Genomic DNA, 18,138 nt, shown 5'->3' with positions numbered 1-18,138 from the left:
GCCTGTGGGGTTTATCTGCGCCTTCAGGGGACCAACAGTGCTCCCCTGGTTCTATTCCTGTCACGTTCGTGACATTAAATATAATTTATTATAAATTAACTTAATTAAGTAAAATAAAGCTATAAAAATATTTTAAGTAATAAAAAAGAGTAGCTATAAAATATAAATAGAATCTTATTTTATAAAGGAAAATATTATTTTTTAGCAGCTTTTTAAAAAAAAGTTATTAAAGAATTTTATAAAATATTAGTATATAGCTATTAAGGTATTTAAGCTATATATTTAAAGCTAAAATAATATTAGGATTTCTTTAATATAAAATAAAAGGTAGCTTAAGTTATTAATAAATATAACCTTTATAATAAAAGTAAGCTTATAAAATATAAGCTATATAGGTTATTATAATTATTATTAATACTAGATAAATTATAAAAATTAATTAGTTTAAATTTTATTATTAAGCTTTCCTTATTTAAAAAATTAATAATAGAAATTAGTTATAATAGTATTTTAGTTATAATAAATAGATTTATAAAGTATATATATTTTATACTTTATAAGGAAGTTAGTATAATAAAAGAATTTATTTATATATTTTTTAGAATAATTATTAGCTAATATAAGTTATTAAATAAAATTATATTTAATTAAGATAAATTATTTATATTAAATTTTTAGTTTTTTTTAATAAAATAATTAAAAGTTAAATATAGATTTTTAATAATAGTATATTTATAAACGGATAGGTAAATAAAATAACTTAATTAAATATTAGAATAATATATATACTGCTATATTAACTATTAATAAAATAATTAAATACTATTACTATTATTAATATAATTTATATATAATAGTATAAATATATATATTATTAATATTTTACTATTTTATATTAATTATAAATTTAATTTAAATATTTATTAATACTTAATTTTTAATATAAAAGTATTATAGGTTATTAATTATATAAAATAAATTAAAAATATTTATAGAAAAATTATAGTAGATTTAGGATTTATTTAAAAATATATAGTAAAATAGGTAAATTAATAAAAGTTAAAAGGATTAATTTTTAAAAGGGGAGATATAATTTACTTATTCTATAAAAAATAAATTAAAACTAAGTAATTTAGTAATAAATTTAACTTTAAAAAGATTAAACTATTTAAAATTAAAGAAAGAATATTGGAAATAAATTATAAATTTGTATTATTAAAAGAAATAAGAATTTATTTAATTTTTTATATTTTTATATTAGAATTTATATTAGCTAATATAATATTAGCTATTAGTATTAAGCTTAATAACTATAAACTAGAATATAAGGTAGAATATATTTTAAACTATTAGATATATAGGAGAATAATAAAATACTTAGTTAAATAGGAGAATTATAGTAATAAAGATAATTTATAAAAACCTATTTAAAATTTAGTAAACTACTAAAAGGCATTTTAGGTATATTATTAAATAACTAGCTAAAAAAATCTATATTAGTAAACTTTATTATAAAACTTTAATTTATAATATTAAAACCTTTATTTTATTAAATATTAAAAATAGTTTTAAACTTTTTAGCTATAATTTAGTTAATAGCTTTAATATAATTAGCTTTTTTAAATATATTTAAAGCAGTTAAACCTTTATTTATTAAACTAGCCTTATAATAAACTAAAGATTCCTTTTAATAATGCAAATAATTTAGATAGGCTATTGCTTTACTTACTTAACAATAAGCCTTATATAAGGCCTTTTAGGCTTTAAGCTTTTAAAAATATAACTTTTTTTCTTTTACAATAACCCAAAATACTAAAGGAATAGTTAAAAAAAAAAAAAAAAAAAAAAAAAAGAAAACAGAAAAATAAGGAAAACTAAAACTTATAAGCACTTATTAGCACCTTAAAGCTATTATACCTTTTACTTTACTTAATATAAGCAGAATAATAGGAAATACTCTTTATTATTTAATAAAACTACCTTTTTATAAAATAAAATAAATAAAGTATAACTTTAAAGCCTAACGATTTAATAAATGCGAATAATTAATTATACTAATCCAATTTTTTAAAACGCAGTTTTTTTATATACAATAATATAATTATTAGTGGAATAAATATAATAAATATATAGAAGGAAATAGGAAAGAAAAAGAACTTATTTAGGTTTTTTAAGGATAAAGAAATAATAGAAAAGGGGAATAATATTATAAATATAATAGGAATAAAACTAAGGAAATATTATTAGTTTTTTAAAGGCGTAGATAAACCCTATAGGCTAATAAGGTAGGCTTAAAAGGATTTGCTATATAATAAAAGCAGGTTATATAATAAAGTAAAAGAATAATTAAAATAATTAGAGTAATGCTTTGCTTTAAATAATTTAAATAATCTAATACTTTTATTGTTTTAAGTAAATAATATTTTAAATAAGCCGCTTAAAGCAATACTCCTATTACTTTAGCTAAAAAGATAAACTATATAAATTATACTTATTACTAATAAATAATATTAGCTTAAAATAGCTTTTCAGTAATTAATTTAAATATTTACCTAAAATAGCTATAAAGCTTTTAATTTATTATTATTATATATTGCTTAAAATATTACTACCTTAAATATTTTCTAAATATAAATCTGCTTACTAAGTTTATTAGCTAGAAACCAGCTGTAATTGTTATATAAAAATATATTTTTAACTAAATTTAAGCTTAAATAACTATACTATTGTTTTAAATATCTGTTTATTAAGCAATTATTTTATTTATTAACTAATACTAAATATATTATTAAACCTTTTATTTTAAAAATAATTTTTAAATTCTATTATTATTATTAACTTTATAATTTAGCTTTAAAAAGGTTTAAATTTAACCTTAAAAATAACTTAAACTTTAATTATAAGCTTATTATTAATATTATATATTTAAATAATAAGCTAGTTTTATATATTATTAACTTAATAACTTTTTTTTAAATTAAGTATTTTTTTTTATTTTTATTAGTAAAAAATATATAAAAAGTATTATATTTAGTATAAATTAATACTTACTTTAAACTTTTTAACTATATTATTTATAATACTAATACTAACTTTGCTTTTATAAAGTTTAAAAGTACTATTAAAATTATAAAAATAACCTATAAATAAGTGCTTATTAAGGCCTATTAGTTTATTAAAAAGGTTAAATAGTATTATACTTCTATTTAATAAGTATATAAGATCCTATATACCAAGCTTTTAAGTATTTTCTTTATAAAGGTTATACTTTAAATAGCTTTTAAAGCTATTAACAATATAGCTAGCTTAAATAGATTTATACTTACACTCCTTATCTTTAAAGCTTACTCTTAAATAACATCTAACTTTCTACCTATACTATTTACTTTAAAAAAAGCTAAGGCTATTTAAAAAGCTATAAAAGCGTTAAAGAAGTTAATTGCTAAACAATAAGTTAATATAGCTTTAAATACTTAAAATAAACTAATTATATTAAATATTCTAGCACTCTTTTTATAAAGTAATATTTAAGTATAGAAAGAAAAGGAGGGTTAATAGGGCTTATATAAACTTTTAGCTATTAATAGTTATAATATAACCCTTAACTTACTTAATAGTCTAATTACCTTTTAATTAACCTTAGTTTAGCTATACTATTATAATAATAATATAAATTTAAAAAATAATATAATAGCAGCTATTAATACTAAATTATAGTAATAAGTTCCGCTATAAATTAAATTTAATTTAAATTAATTTTAATTAGCTTTTAAGCTTTTTTAGCTTTAATAGTAAAAATAACCTTATAAATTTAAGAATAAGCCTAAGCTAGTTAAAACCCTATTTATTTAAAGGAAAAAGAATAACTATAAGCTTATACTTAAGCTTTACTAAAATAAAGTAATTATTATTTTAAATAACCCTTTTAAAGAATTTAATATTTAAAAGATATTAAATCTAATTAAATATAGTATTTTTTAATTTAAACTTTACTATTTTAATAAATATAGTATATTTAGGCTATTTAAGTTTTATATAATTTAAAAGGTTAAAAGAAAAACTAAAAAGCTATATAAGAAGTTATAGCTTATTATATAAAGATATAATAATAAGGAAAAAGAGAATATTTTAATATAGTTATTAATTATATAAAAAGTTAGCTAACGCTTAGTTATAGCTTTAGTATTATTTTTATTAAAAATAGATATAGTTATTAAACTTTAAAATATTACTTAAGCCTATTTATAATTTAAAATAATACTAAAATATACTTTTTTTATAAGCTTATTATTAAAGATTTATAATAAATACTTAGAAAATACTATTATAAAAGTTATTAAGCTATTTTATAATATTACTAAAGCAGGTATTTATTAATAAGCAATATACTATTATTATTATTATAATAAATTAAGTATAAAGATTTTTATTTATAATTTATACCTTTTAATTTTTATTTATAATTAGAACTACTTTAGTATAATAGCTATATAAACAGATAACATACTTTTAATAATTACTCCTGCCTTTTTAATATTAAAAAAAAAAATTTAAAAAAAATAGATCTACTATAAGCTAAAAATTAAATTTATAGTTAATAACCTTTTTAATTTTAATAATATAAAGATTATTATAAATCCTAACAGCTTTATTAACTTTATTTAAAAAAGTTAAAATATAAAGATTAATTTAGTTAATATTAAATCTTTAAACTATATTTAAAAATATTTTAAATAACGCGCTTATAAAGTATACTTAGTATTTATATATTAGCTAAAAGCAGCTTTTAATCTATTTATAGCTATTTAAATCTAAAATCTAAATAATACTATATATATTAAACTTAATTATTAACTTTAATAATAAGTATAAAACCTTAATTATAAACTATAATATATTCCTATTAACCTTATATTAGCTAAACTTATAGTTTTTATAAATAGTTTTTTTATAAATAATTATAACTTTAGCTTTTAAATTAGCTTTCTAATTACTTTAATTAATAAAAAAAAAATTAAAATTTTATAAAATAAAAAATAACTAATAATATTTTGTATTAATTTTTAATTAAATATAAAAAAGTTACCTAAAATATACTTACTTTAAAAATTTATAGTATAATTAATAGCTTTAATATAAAAATTGTACTTACTATAACTCTATAATAGATTATAACTTACTTTAATATTCCTATAATACTACTAGTAATTTATATAAACTTATACTTTCTTTATAAGTATTTTATTAAGTTAAAAATTATTAAAAAAAAGCAATTAATAATAAATATAATAGCACTTTAATAGTTATATAAATAATAAAAGATTTATAAGCTATACTAAATTAATAGTAATAATAATTTAGCAAATATATTTACTAAAGTTAATTTAAATAAAGCACTTAAATAACTTATTACTATTAATAGGTTAACTATTAAGATTAAGGGCTATATAAATTAAAACTAATTAACTTAATAAAAAAAAAAACTATTAAAGGTAAAATCAATTTATAATAATAAAATATACTAAACTTAAGTAGCAAAACTTTAAATTAGTTCTATTACCCTTAAACTAGCTTATATTAATTAACAGTTTACGCCTTTAAGCTACATTTCCTTAAATCCATCTTAAAAGCATACCTTATAGCAAATTTTTACAATATAGCCTATATATTAAGGGTTTAAGTAATAAAAGTTACTATTATTTTATAAGCCAAATACTACTTAATATTTAATAAGTATTTTTAGTTAGATTTTATAATACTAACACTTATATACTAAAAAGGTTAATTAATTAATTAATTAATTTTATATTTCTACTATTTATTACTACCTACTAATTCCACTAAGTCCGCTAAATCTACTAATTATACTTCTTTATCTTATTTTATTTTATTATTACTTAATATTTAAAATAAGGTTATATTAGTATTATTAGTTAGGCTAGCTAGTATTAGCCTGGCCTAAAAGTCTATCCTTATTCATCTATCCCTTAAATAGTAAAATTATAAATCTATAAATTATTTTAAAATAGGTGTGACGATCACAGCTGGTTCCTGGCTGATAAACCTAGTGAGCGGGTTTATGTTCAGGGAACGTTCAAGGTGGTGATGTTCTGAGCAATGTGTGACGATAGTGGATCGAAAGCTTTACAGCTATTCTGGGTGAATACTTAGATTGACTGCTGAAGAGCTGTCCTAAGCTAATGCTATCTACTGGTAATGAGCGTGATCTATATAGTCCATCTCTTCAGCTGGAGCGACGGGAGCGTCGCTCTTGGCGGCTCACTTGGAGCGTCGCTCACCTGGAGCGACAGGAGCGTTGGATCATTTGGATCATCTGGAGCGAAGCGTCGCTCCAGTTGTCTTAGTCATCCTTTCGCTCCATCACGTGACCTGCTTCTGTCACGTAGCGAATCCTTCCAGGCCTGCCCTGCTGGCCTGTGGGGTTTATCTGCGCCTTCAGGGGACCAACAGTGCTCCCCTGGTTCTATTCCTGTCACGTTCGTGACACCCGGGTATCGAGGATTCGTCCTAGGTATGTGCTGACCCTGTCAATTATTTTCAGCCACGGACTGACATTCAGGTGCCCTGGCGGAAGGGCTTGTGGGAGTACATCCATCCCTCATGACTGAAAAGCCGCCTCAGTGGTTTACCTCAGTCCCCCACTAGTCGTTGATTCCAGAATGTAACCCCGGCATCTACCGAAGCTACCGTCTTGTCTGCGTCGAACAATAGCACTGTATACAACTTGTGGGCAACGGGCGCTATAATACCGCAAATTCTATGTATGACGCCACACGTTCTCTTTTTCGCTGTGGTTGCGTATATCCCGAAGCAGAAGCACCACGTGAGCCGTCTTGTAGTCCAGAGGCAAGTCGGGCAATGTCGAGAGCAGGATTACGTGCGCTCGACAGACGTCTTGCAGAGTAGTCCGCTCAATTCCTTGCCACTGGTGTAGGATTGGCACGCTCAGAGAAGAGCGCAGACAATTCGCGTCGTCCTGTCGGTACATGAAGATGGTCTGCGGGTCAACTTCCACGTGCAAAATATGGATGTGCGTCTGCAGGTCCGTGTTAGTGTACACGGTGTATGCTGTCTGCTCTTCTTCTGACCAAAAATGGCGTGTCCGGTGACGTCGCTGATCCACCCGCTCAAAAGACACCTTTTTTCAATCTCTTGGATGGCAAGGTCGCGGTAAAACGATTTTTAAGATGCTTTCATGCTCTTGAAAACGTTCAATCCACCGTCGATTACTGATGCAATCATGTCTGAGCCATCGAGGAAGAGGAAGTCTCTTTCTCCAAGCTCCTTCTTCAGGCCATTGTTAAGCGTAGTCTCCTCCGCGCCTTGAATTTCATAGACTCCAACGACGGTGAGCGTTTCGCGCATGATCGGTGTGTCGTGTGAGGAGTTCCTGAATGGATCACTCCTAAGGTATCTATAGAGGTGATCAAAGGATTTCAGAAATGTTCCCTGAATTAGTGATTTGCATAGTCACGGAGATCCGCAAAGTATATCGTAATTCGAGCCATACGGACTCCTAGGCTTTGTAGTAGAAGTAGGCCAGTCATGTCCCAACTCAGTTCGAGCAGTTCGAGGATATACAGTACGTAAGTTTCGTATCGTCAAGTTTGTTGTGTAGCGAACACTGAGCAAGGCTCCTCGGGGGTCGTGGTGAATAGGTACATGGAATGGGTTCTCGTGTGGGGGCATGTCCAGTGTCTGCGGAGTTTCGAGATTCTCCGTCATTTGTACTGTGCGTGAGATGCTCTATTTCGCGCGTTTTCCATGGCTGAGTACCAGGGATAGGCACGGCCTACGCGTACATTGCATGAGGGTGGTTGTCCTGTGCTATCGTTGCAACGCAAAGGGAGAAGAAAATTCGCATTACTGCTTATGACAGCGTTTGATTCAGACAATCGTGGGTGAGTGGAAAAGAACCTCATGCACTTAGCGTCAAGTTGTGTATTCAACGATGATAAAGGCAGGGATGGAATATGCATGAGACCTATCATCTGCAGTGTACATGTGAGACCTATCATCCGCAGTGTATACTTTCGGTGTTTGGGAACCTGAATCCCGGATCATAGGTGATTTGTTGTGTGCTGCCAGCCTGAAGTTCAGGTCAAGGATGAAGGAGTTACTGACATTTGGGAGAATGTATGGAACCGGAGATTGGGAAAGTGGGAACATTCCTACCGGCGGATGAAGGGGAAGGTCGACATATAAGTGTTGGATTCGTCGGGAGACAGGTTTTGCTTGATGCCGCTTGGAAATACTGAACTCGGCTACCTATTCTGTAATCAATGTAAGCGTGTTTCACCCACTCCACGCATCAAGCATCCTAGTCCGTATGTTCTCTTCCACCTTGCCCACTGCTTCCTGGATCGCGTCCCACATCTCATGTTCGTCAACAAAGTCGACAGCCAGCTCCCCAAACTCTATCCCTACATATTGTTCCATATATTCGATGGTCGAATAGTCGGCTAGCGACTCGTCGAGCCTCCGTTCTAGTCTTGAGTTGTGGTGCGCCCGCATGTCCCGCGAGAATTGTGCCAGCCGCTCGTCAAGATAGACTTTTAGCTTTTCAGAGATAGTCTCGGAGACAGAGCTTGTGTGGGACCCTGTCTCGGCCTTTGAAGCCGTGGGCGATAACGAGTCTGAGGCCGCTCGAGGCGGAGGACTCTTCGGGCGTTGGGCTTCCGCCTCGCGGTATTGCGCCTTTTCGAGCTCCTGTATGGTGGCCCTGAGCCTTGCATCCATCGCCGCTGCGGCGGCAGTCGACGCATGCAATTGCTCGATTATCGCGCCCGCCTGATCCCATGCTTCACGCAGGTTATCGAGTGTCCCTGCCTTCTCGTCTGATCCTTCACCCTTGCGGAACTGCGGGCCATCATCGCCGAGGCTAGGCCGCAGCCGTTTTCGCGAAGGATTGGCCGCGCCAGGTGGGACAGTGTCATTGTATGACGGGGGAAGGTCTGCGTCTGGCGGGGAACTTGCATCATCACCAGCTCTGCTGTCCTGAGCATCGCCTTTGATGACGGGGTGACCGAATGTCTCGCTGGGCGGGACAATCCTGCCGCCCTTGCCACCATAGAGTGTCTTCAGATCCAGTTGCAAGGGGCTGTTGACGACCCGGAGAAGATTCTCTGGGGACACTGTGGCGTTGGGAGGGGCTAACATCTGAGCTGCGGAAACATGGTCCCACAGATCGTCACCTAATGGCAGGTAGATGACAACTCTGAGAGACTGAGACAGCTTCCGCATAGTGCTGAGAGATTGTGCATCAGTCGGTGTTTCCGGATTCAAAGCCTTGGTAGCCAAGGGGGCAATGAGAGTACCCGCTGGGTTGGCAAGGACGAGTTGGAGGCGGGCCTGTGACGATTGTATCCTTGAGATCAGCCGTTCAGGAAGATCCGGTCGCCGGCGGAGGGAAAGAGAGACGATTTTATCGGTTGGTATGTCGAGGAGGATAGCAGTGATCCCAGGATCCTCTCGCAGGGTAACTGATATACGGAGCCTGAGGGACAGAACACCATTCTTGTCGTAAGAAAGATGCAGAGAAACAGGCAGGAGTTCCGGCGTGTAGGACGGTGACTGTTCTACGCCCCCATCGTAGGTATCGACAAGGCAGCCGTCGATGCGACGTTTATTGGAGCTGCCATGACGCGAGAAAATAGTTGAAGGCGGCGCAGCCATTGCGGACCTTCAGATCGAGTGGAAAACCTGCACAAGTAATCAGTCAAAACTCCTAGCAAAGGACGAAGAAATCCGGAATCCCCTGCGCGAGACAAGCATCATTGGTTGGATGACACGAGAGACACACAGGCTGCCCATCCTCCCAGGCTTTCCGTGGCGATGTAGAGCAGCCTTGACTCTGTGATCCTGGTGGACCGGGCGGCGCTGCAGACTCCCCTCGAGTGATCCAAGTCTCAATCGCGCACACGCAGTTCCACTCCGTGCTGCATAAGCCCAGCCCTCAGCCGCAGTCACATGCCGTGTACTCCAGGCAGAGAGTCTGTATAGCGTGGCAAAGCAGCGCGATTGAGACGAGGATCGAGGTGGCAGAGGGGATTTGCAGTCCGCCTTACGGTCTATACCTTGGCAATAAGCGCGGCCAAGGATCGTCGTTGATGTGTACTGCGAAGTGCAATGCAGTACTGCCGGTATCTGTTCGTGAGGGTGGCTCGGGTTGAAATGAAGCGCGATTGGAGACTAAACTGTCCATGAAAGGGTAATGGGGTAGAGATACCGAGGTGGGTGTGATAAGAGCGAGTTCTCGTGAACGATCAAACGTGACAGGCTGGGGAGGGAGCTGGCAATATGTGGAGTGCACTGCCGAATCGGGGTGACTATTGTCCGGGAGTTCTGGTGGAACCCTCTTCATGCTTGCGGACTACTTCCCGCGGTAGGCGCCCGGTGAAAATGTATCCGGGAGGGGGCTTGCGTGATGGGTTTCTCCCAGCAGGGGTATGCCATGTACTCTCTCGTCGCGGGAGATGACCCAGATGCTAGGTGGTGGGCCCCAAGCCACGGACCTGCATGTCCGCGGTTCAACGGAGGTAATCATTGGTGGTGGGCACTCCTTGGTGTCCAATTGGTTTTCTCCGTCCCCGTGAGATGACACTTGTCTCGAACGCGGCCACATGTATCTGTACGTAAATTACAGCAGTGGGCTAGGGCCCAGCCACACGTTTCTCAAAAACGGAGTCATTGCTGTGCAACGCTCGCGTGCTTCCGCTCGTAGTGGCCAGGCAGGCAAGCGTGGATACGGCGCGGCCAAGCTCCCCGCACAGATACCACGCCCAGCCGCTCGTTCTGAATGCTTACATGCTGGCATCTGACCAGCGAGACGATCCTGGCGGCTAGCGGCACGCAGGGAAATGCCGGAGCAACATTGGATGTTCAGCTCGACGAGGCCTGCAAGGCCAACCACACACGAACAGACGAGAGGTCGAGTTGCCATGGCTGCCTGACCCGCTTTGCCTCTGCCCTTGCTGCGGCCCGCTTCCCTGAACCATGTGATGTCACGGTCTCGCGGTGGGGTTGCTCGCATCGCTGAGGTCAAGCCAGCTTGAGAGGATGGACGAACAGCCATCTCCCCTCTCCAAGCCGAGTGATTGTGCTCTTCGTATCATGCTGCACCGCCCTCGACCGCTTCTGATCGCATTTGGAGGAGGAAGGCCGTTTGATGGTGATGGGGAACGAAGAAGCTGGACTATTCAGCTCATAGCAGACGTAAGGCTGTGTGGCACGGCAGGCCCCGGGATTTAGCGGGGTGATCCGGGTCAGGTTCGAGCTTGGGCACATGTGCGGTAGATTTCTGGCGGGGTCACCACCAAATGTCATCCGAGACACGATGTCCCTGGCTGCATCATATTCCTTCACCCAGTACCTCGGAAACAATGTCGACCGAAGGTGCAGACGATGTGGTTCTGGATTCATCCAGTGTTTCGGAAATAATAAAACAAGATGCAAACGTTGCGATTCGGGAGTTGGGCTTCTACTACGAGGATGACGCGACTGTCGGAACGAAAACCTCAGCCATGATCAAGAGACGCATCGACTGCCAGTCAAAAGAAGGCCTGGACTTTTACGAGGCCAACATCCTGAACGACAGTGTAGGTCCTATATTGAGTACCTCCTTGATCCAGCTGACGATTCCCCAGCGCGTACAAGACATCCTCGACTCGTTCTTTCCGCCTTCGTCCCGTATCGTCATGGCGCGTTACAGAAATTTCTCAAGCGATCCCAACCATATCTTCCAATACAGAGTTGGAGGTGAGGCAGGCCGAGGAGTCTTAGTGGTTCAGCTATGGGACATTGGATCAAGAGGTGGTTATTACGCTCATTCCCATCGCCATGCGCTGGGACCAGTACACGCCTCCAACGGCCTGTTTGAACCGGCTATCGCTGCTTTGAAGAACGCAGGCTGCAGCGAGCGCACGACAGTAGACTTTGAGCACGGCGGACTGTACGTCAAGATGCCAGCGTGGTGATATTTTCTGACATTCTATAGAACTTTCCAGGACGCCCGAACTGCCTTCAGAATTGAGCAAGGTGCTCTAAACGCTGCGGTCTTTGCTACGGAAGAGATAGCTAAAAGGTGGCCCCATATGATCTTACTGGATACGCCGGACATCAGACAAAAGGTCACAGAGATTGCAGAAGCACCGGCCAGTGATGCAAACACGCCGTCCCATTTCAGGCGCCGGCCCGGGCTGCACGCTCAATTCAAGACAGTCGAGTCGTCGTAGCAAGCTTCCAATGAATCACCGCGACAGAGGTCCGTAGCCAGCTGGTGGAGATAAATTTGGGTAGACACGTCGTCTAAACCGGTGAAATCATAGGTAGTTGATGGCTTATTGAACCAGTAAGGGGCAAGAGGGTCGGGTAGACTGCCGAAGGTTGGCGCCAGAGAATCGCAGACGGGACTTCCAGCTTCATCAATGTTGAGATGATCAACACCCAAGGGTTTTGCCAATCTATCTTCTTGTTCAGGGTTCAAAGTAGAGGCTTCGCCCAACTCGCCCAGATCGACTTGGGCCCTCTGGGCCGGCTCTTCACCTGTCTTGGAGGGCTGTCGCAACTCCGGACCCGTGCTTCTTACCGCCTCTTTTCCGGATTTCAACATGACGACTTCGTCCGACCAGACCGAATCGACTCGAGCCTTCTTGGATGGCTGTGGCGTGTCCGAGTTTGAGTTGACAGCTTCTAGTGGTCTCTTCCTAGGCTGAGCGTTGACCTTCTCCGCTGCTGGCCCATGACATACTTGCATTTCTCTCAATTTAGAATCCGCATCTGCTTTTAGATTCGCTACCACGGCGCCTGTACCGTGTGACTTTGTTTCGCATTTGTGGGCAATGAAAGCGCTTGCGCTTTTGAACTGTTTAAAGCAAAAGACACACGTTTCCTCGCAGGCAAAGTCTGGGCCTCAGTCAGTAACTCAACCCTCTGCAGAACGAAAAGTCTCACGCGTCAAATAGTGCCTCCGGAGATTTCTTGGTCTGGTAACTTTAAATTGGCAAATTGGACAAATTCTCGAGGAGGATGAGTCATCTTTGAGGATTCTGGTGCGGTGCGCTCGACAAGCTTCGAGTCTAGCTAGAAGATACTCTTCCTCCTCCTGGGCCAGTTAGTTAAACGACAATTGAGAGCTGTTGTGAACTAACTTGGTAGTATTTAATATGGCTCTGAAGTAACTCATTTGTGGAGAAGTTTTCCTGACAATGTTGGCACTGCTTGCGTTTGTGGACTTCTTTGGCCATGGCGGTGATAGGATGGATGACGCCCGAGCATGCGGGAGGTGGAATCCGCTCGTGGATTTGTCCAGCTTTATGCTGGGCGGGTCCTGTCAATTAAGGCTAATTGCCCCGATGCGGGGCTAAGATGTGGGCCCTGGCATGTGACTTCTTGGCGTTCGCGGGACGACGTGGCAGAAGATAGAGGACCCCGTGATGTGAAAATCCCGCAGGAACCTTCATCCATTTTAGATACCTATTTCCACGTCGCCGATACTTCCCCACTTTGAGCCTTCATGAGTTCTACCTTTTAAAAGACACCACTCCTTGTTGAGTCTGAAGCCGATCCTGTCAATTCTTTACTATTCTACAAAGAGATGCCTGGGAACGAACCCAAATGTGGAAACTGCGGTGGTTCGGGCACGAAGGACGGAATGATGTGTGGCAGTTGCAATGGCGGCCGCGGATAGATGCACTGACAGCTGGCTCTCAAGCATGTGAGGCTGCTATATTCGTTATCAGATCGTCTCGCCCTGACTGGCATCTAGGACAAAGTGCATCGTTGGCCAGAAGCCGACGACTTATGACTGGAACGAAGGGGCAGCGTACCAGCGCCAGGCCTGGAGATGGCTGGAACTATCCCGCTCCCGTTTATTAGCAAGCACATGACAGCTCACTGTCTTGGTTGATCTACAACATGTTTTCTCGGTTCTGAAGGCCTGCTCAGAGAAGGAATGTCCGCTGGAGAGGCAAGGTCTGGGTCGCCCCTCAGAAAAGCAAACACCACACTAAGGGTTGGCTCAGATGGTCAAGGAGATCTGTGGCAGGGTCGACTTTGGTCTGCCAAATGTGCGATTGTTCGGGTACCCGAAGCAGGCGTAAAGTTCTGGCTGCAGAAAGGCGCACGCTCTCCTGACGTTATACCCCCAGTGACCCGAGCATATAATAATAGAACTCACGATCCCATCCAGGCGGCAGAGGAAGCCTCTTCCAGCATTGTCAACCGGTGCAACCCCACACCAGTCTGATGCACTGATATCCAGTCCTCCCGGTTGGGCGTCAGTCAAGCTCTCCTGCTCCACGCTCCATGCCTCTTGACCCTCGGCCACGCTGGAGTCTTGTTGTGGAACACTCTTCTGATAAGTCAAATACTTCGTCTTTCTCCCTTGTAAAACCAACCCAAGTTGTGCCATTCACATTGGGCAGGGGTTGAATCGGTGAAGGGAATCTATGAGAGTGTCGGATACAGACACATGATTTACAAGCTCTCAGGATTCAGCGGTGCATAGGCTGTTGTGCATGTGATTGAGGCATGTGGGTCTATCAGCACTCTGATTTGATCACCAACACATTTCTCTATGTTTCTTATACCACCAGCTTAAAAGCAACCATCACTGTGAACTGCATATAGTGACTGGAAGTGAACGGTGACTGGAAGTGAATGGTGACTGGAAGTGAATGGTAACGGAGTTGATAGTAGGCTGTCGAGGCAGTGTGGTCTTCCAATCATGCATCCAATCAGTCTTTAGGATATTCATTATTGGGCCCCTCCACACACACATCTGAAGTCCACCACAATCTCTCCACTGGAAATCCATCATCAAGCTCATGCTGATTAACCTTCTTACTACGTGAGCAGTAACGTGAGTGTTTGCACTCGTATAATGAGGCAGCCATGTTATGGATTATGTACTGTGCAGGACTTGCTCACGCCTCCTGGTGCTGGGAGCTGTCCAAGCGAGAATATCCGGTCTGCAGTGCTTCTCAGAGTAAAATCAAGGCACGATGCAATTTGCATATCTCTTTGTATTCTGTTGAGGCATCATAGTCATAGAGGCAAAACCAGTAATGAACCAGGACCATTCTTTTCTCACTAGTAACTCATCTGTACCTCAAAATGCGATAATCCTCGTCCTCCCGTTCCCCTGCGGCACCACGTGGGATGCCATGTTCGCGACATTCCTTGTCCCAAGCCTCCAGTTCTTCCTTGCTTGGCCGCTCATTCGGTGCTGCATTCTGTTCGGCTTTTGAAAATTGGGTTGTTAGAAGACGAATCCTAATCTTGTTGTATAGACTAACCTTCAATTTCCTTTGCTGTTGCACTATCACCACCTCTACGAAACGACTCTGCGATTTCCATTGCGTCTTTCTTAAAGGTTGGTTGAATGCGATACCCCAACCGCTGAGCAATCTCAGCACGAATTTGGCTGTCGTTGCTCTTCTTGTTGGTCATGTTGTTCTAGAGTTCAAGGGAAGATTGAAAGAAATTGATTAATTGAAAGGAATTGATTGTGGATACGGAGTTGGGGCCTGGGGCCAACTGGCCTTGTTTTTATATCGCAGTGCAATCGTTGATGAGCACGTGGACACACCTACAGCGGTGGCATCCCAACAGCCCTGTTCACACAGCTAGGCAGATCTTTTCTCCGTGCCAATTTGTGAAATCCGATTGGAGTTGTGTCAATTCTGACCGGACCGATGTTGAGTAACCTCAACAGTTGTACATTAATCGAGGGCTGATAGGAAGGGCGCTGCCGGCGAGCATTGTAACAATGAAACCTCAAGCTACAGGATCGGCAGTGGCTGGTAGTGTGTTGGGCCAGCACGCATCACTGGCACACATGGGCCTACATCCTCAGCGCTATCGCTCATGGGTATCTCGTAAATTCTGGCGCCTGAAAGTACATCTACTTTGATTCAACAGACAGAGCCCATTCTGTGATCCAGAGCCCTTTCTGTGATCCAGAGCCCTTTCTGTGATCCAGAGCCCTTTCTATACCCTGTCCAGAGCTCATTCTCCCATGTCCAGAGCCCATTCTCCCCTGTCCAGAGCCCTTTCTATACCCCTGTTCAGAGCCCATTCTCCCCTGTCCAGAGCCCTTTCTATACCCCTGTCCAGAGCTCATTCTGTGCCCCTGTTCAGAGCTCATTCTCCCCTGTCCAGAGCCCATTCTCCCCTGTCCAGAGCCCTTTCTATACCCCTGTCCAGAGCCTATTCTCCCCTGTCCAGAGCCCATTCTCCCCTGTCCAGAGCCCTTTCTATACCCCTGTCCAGAGCTCATTTCCCCTGTCCAGAGCCCATTCTCCCCTGTTCAGAGCCCATTCTGTGATCCAGAGCCCTTTCTGTGATCCAGAGCCCTTTCTATACCCCTGTCCAGAGCCCTTTCTGTGCCCCTGTCCAGAGCCCATTCTGTGATCCAGAGCTCTTTCTGTGCCCCTGTCCAGAGCCCTTTCTATATCTTGGGGGTGCTGTACTAGTGACCCGCATGGTGCTGGGAAAAGGGCAGGGGGGTCTTGGTAGACTAATTCACTTCTACAGGCCTGGAGGATACGAGGTGCCCAAAACAGACAAGCACACATATGGAAACGCAGTGTCCTCAAAATTATATACTTTACTATCAATCATTATTATCTTTGATAAAAATAAAAATCTGTTTCTTTACACTCTCTTGGAACTCTGCGGAGATCAGAGTGCAAGAGAGAGTGAGATAAAACTTGTGTTTAGGCGAGCCTGGCATTGTTGTGTTTACTTTGAAACACATATTGTCAGACGGCCTTTTCAAGCTGCTATCTATATGAAGGCGGATCGTATCGCTTGGAACGATCATTTGCTCAGACAATGCCACTAAATGTCCCTCGAGATTGTATCGAATAGAGTCTGTATCTAACAATCGACCTGCTACAGTTGAAGACAGCGTGGCCCTCCAAGTGAGATCTAGCGAGGTCAATATGTAGTAGAGATATATTGTGAGTCGGCTTTTTACCTCTAGAGCGACTGGTGTGAGGAAGGTCTACAACACGTCCCACCGTGGTCTCGGATGCATGTGCGTTGGTGATTACCCACAAAGTCGATTCAGGAACTGGGGAGGTCAGCATATAATTTGAATATCAAAGGAAGCTACATAACCTACCTGAAGTTTTCTCAGAATCAGCCGCCATCCCCCTTCTCTTATTTGGATCATGCGTATCGGTCGCGGGCGAAAAGGATCTGGTTGGGCTTGGGCTTCTGGATGGATCAAAGTTTTCCAGAGGGAGTATCATTCGATTGCTAGCCATTCGAGCCTGGGATTATGGTGGAGGGAACAAGGGTAACAAAGAACGGAGATAAAATGGTTGCTGAGAATAATGGTCCCTTATGACTGAGTAGCGCTATATTTATCTGTCGCTGGAGGTGGCAAGGGGGGGGGGCGCTTGGTATCAATGAGCTAATGGCAGCATGTACTTGAAGTACCCACATTTATTTCGTGACTTTTGGCAGCCACGAAGCGACTGGGTCACACATTGCTTGGGGCGGCAGGGTCGTCTGCAGAAATGCATCTTTCTGGTTGGTAGAAGGAACGCGCTGAACGTGCACAGTGCATATCGTGTTTGAGAAGTCGCAGGTAAAAGCACCACGAATCCTACCAGGGGTGCCCCGTCTGTGTTGCCTCCAATGTGCGAGACGACTTCTGAGACTTCGGCAAGAACGCTCGACCAACGCTCCACGTCGCACGACTCCTGATCATCTGCAATCTGACTGACTAGTTAGAACCAAAGCCCAGTTATCAGCGACTGGAACACTGTGATAGAAAGCGATTAGATCCGGACGGGTGGGGGATCAGGGCACGGCTGCGGTGTCAAAGACTGTGGACGGCTTCAACAACATCAGGTTGACCTCGACATGCAACAAATTGTTGGCAAACACAGGGTACCGCCAGCTCTAGCGCCGGAGATCTCATTTCATTTGGTCTTGCTTGGCGGCGAATTAGGCAGCACGTCCTACTGCACTCCCCTCAGTGAGGCCGAGAGCGAATTCTGGCCTGGCCTCATCCGTCTCAGGGGGAGGATGGGCACATCGGCTTTCCCTTTCGGATTTATATTCAAATTTGTACAATGTTCTATCGACTGATCTTTGGTGCAT

General features: G+C 39.9%; 8 protein-coding genes across 8 annotated transcripts; 3 read left to right on the top strand and 5 right to left on the bottom strand.

Moving 5' to 3' along the window:
* Window positions 1-6,216: 6,216 nt before the first annotated feature.
* Window positions 6,217-6,666, top strand: J7T55_004215 (uncharacterized protein; the record flags this gene model as incomplete). The annotated part of the gene is made up of 2 exons (XM_053136183.1): window positions 6,217-6,532; window positions 6,596-6,666. 2 exons carry the CDS (start codon window positions 6,217-6,219, stop codon window positions 6,664-6,666), a joined length of 387 nt encoding a protein of 128 aa, XP_052986236.1.
* A 112-nt stretch (window positions 6,667-6,778) lies between these two features.
* Window positions 6,779-7,386, bottom strand: J7T55_004214 (Shikimate kinase; the record flags this gene model as incomplete). The annotated part of the gene is made up of 2 exons (XM_053136182.1): window positions 6,779-7,159; window positions 7,252-7,386. 2 exons carry the CDS (start codon window positions 7,384-7,386, stop codon window positions 6,779-6,781), a joined length of 516 nt encoding a protein of 171 aa, XP_052986235.1.
* Window positions 7,387-7,953: 567 nt separating this feature from the next.
* On the bottom strand, window positions 7,954-8,190 carry J7T55_004213 (uncharacterized protein; the record flags this gene model as incomplete). Its single annotated transcript, XM_053136181.1, has 1 exon — window positions 7,954-8,190. One exon carries the CDS (start codon window positions 8,188-8,190, stop codon window positions 7,954-7,956), a length of 237 nt encoding a protein of 78 aa, XP_052986234.1.
* Window positions 8,191-8,316: 126 nt separating this feature from the next.
* Window positions 8,317-9,696, bottom strand: J7T55_004212 (uncharacterized protein; the record flags this gene model as incomplete). Its single annotated transcript, XM_053136180.1, has 1 exon — window positions 8,317-9,696. The coding sequence occupies one exon, from the start codon at window positions 9,694-9,696 to the stop codon at window positions 8,317-8,319; it is 1,380 nt and encodes a 459-aa protein (XP_052986233.1).
* Window positions 9,697-10,643: 947 nt separating this feature from the next.
* On the top strand, window positions 10,644-11,059 carry J7T55_004211 (uncharacterized protein; the record flags this gene model as incomplete). Its single annotated transcript, XM_053136179.1, has 2 exons — window positions 10,644-10,651; window positions 10,846-11,059. The coding sequence occupies 2 exons, from the start codon at window positions 10,644-10,646 to the stop codon at window positions 11,057-11,059; spliced, it is 222 nt and encodes a 73-aa protein (XP_052986232.1).
* A 343-nt stretch (window positions 11,060-11,402) lies between these two features.
* Window positions 11,403-12,066, top strand: J7T55_004210 (uncharacterized protein; the record flags this gene model as incomplete). Its single annotated transcript, XM_053136178.1, has 4 exons — window positions 11,403-11,618; window positions 11,667-11,778; window positions 11,875-11,971; window positions 12,027-12,066. 4 exons carry the CDS (start codon window positions 11,403-11,405, stop codon window positions 12,064-12,066), a joined length of 465 nt encoding a protein of 154 aa, XP_052986231.1.
* A 160-nt stretch (window positions 12,067-12,226) lies between these two features.
* Window positions 12,227-12,775, bottom strand: J7T55_004209 (uncharacterized protein; the record flags this gene model as incomplete). The annotated part of the gene is made up of 1 exon (XM_053136176.1): window positions 12,227-12,775. One exon carries the CDS (start codon window positions 12,773-12,775, stop codon window positions 12,227-12,229), a length of 549 nt encoding a protein of 182 aa, XP_052986230.1.
* Window positions 12,776-14,038: 1,263 nt separating this feature from the next.
* J7T55_004208 (uncharacterized protein) lies at window positions 14,039-15,471 on the bottom strand (the record flags this gene model as incomplete). The annotated part of the gene is made up of 4 exons (XM_053136175.1): window positions 14,039-14,128; window positions 14,198-14,348; window positions 15,130-15,262; window positions 15,318-15,471. The coding sequence occupies 4 exons, from the start codon at window positions 15,469-15,471 to the stop codon at window positions 14,039-14,041; spliced, it is 528 nt and encodes a 175-aa protein (XP_052986229.1).
* Between the last annotated feature and the right edge of the window lie 2,667 nt (window positions 15,472-18,138).

Source organism: Diaporthe amygdali, assembly GCF_026229845.1.
Source record: "Diaporthe amygdali strain CAA958 chromosome Unknown NODE_67_length_57791_cov_81_407388, whole genome shotgun sequence".
Taxonomy (NCBI): Eukaryota; Fungi; Ascomycota; class Sordariomycetes; order Diaporthales; family Diaporthaceae; genus Diaporthe; species Diaporthe amygdali.
This window is presented reverse-complemented; position numbering and strand designations above follow the sequence as displayed.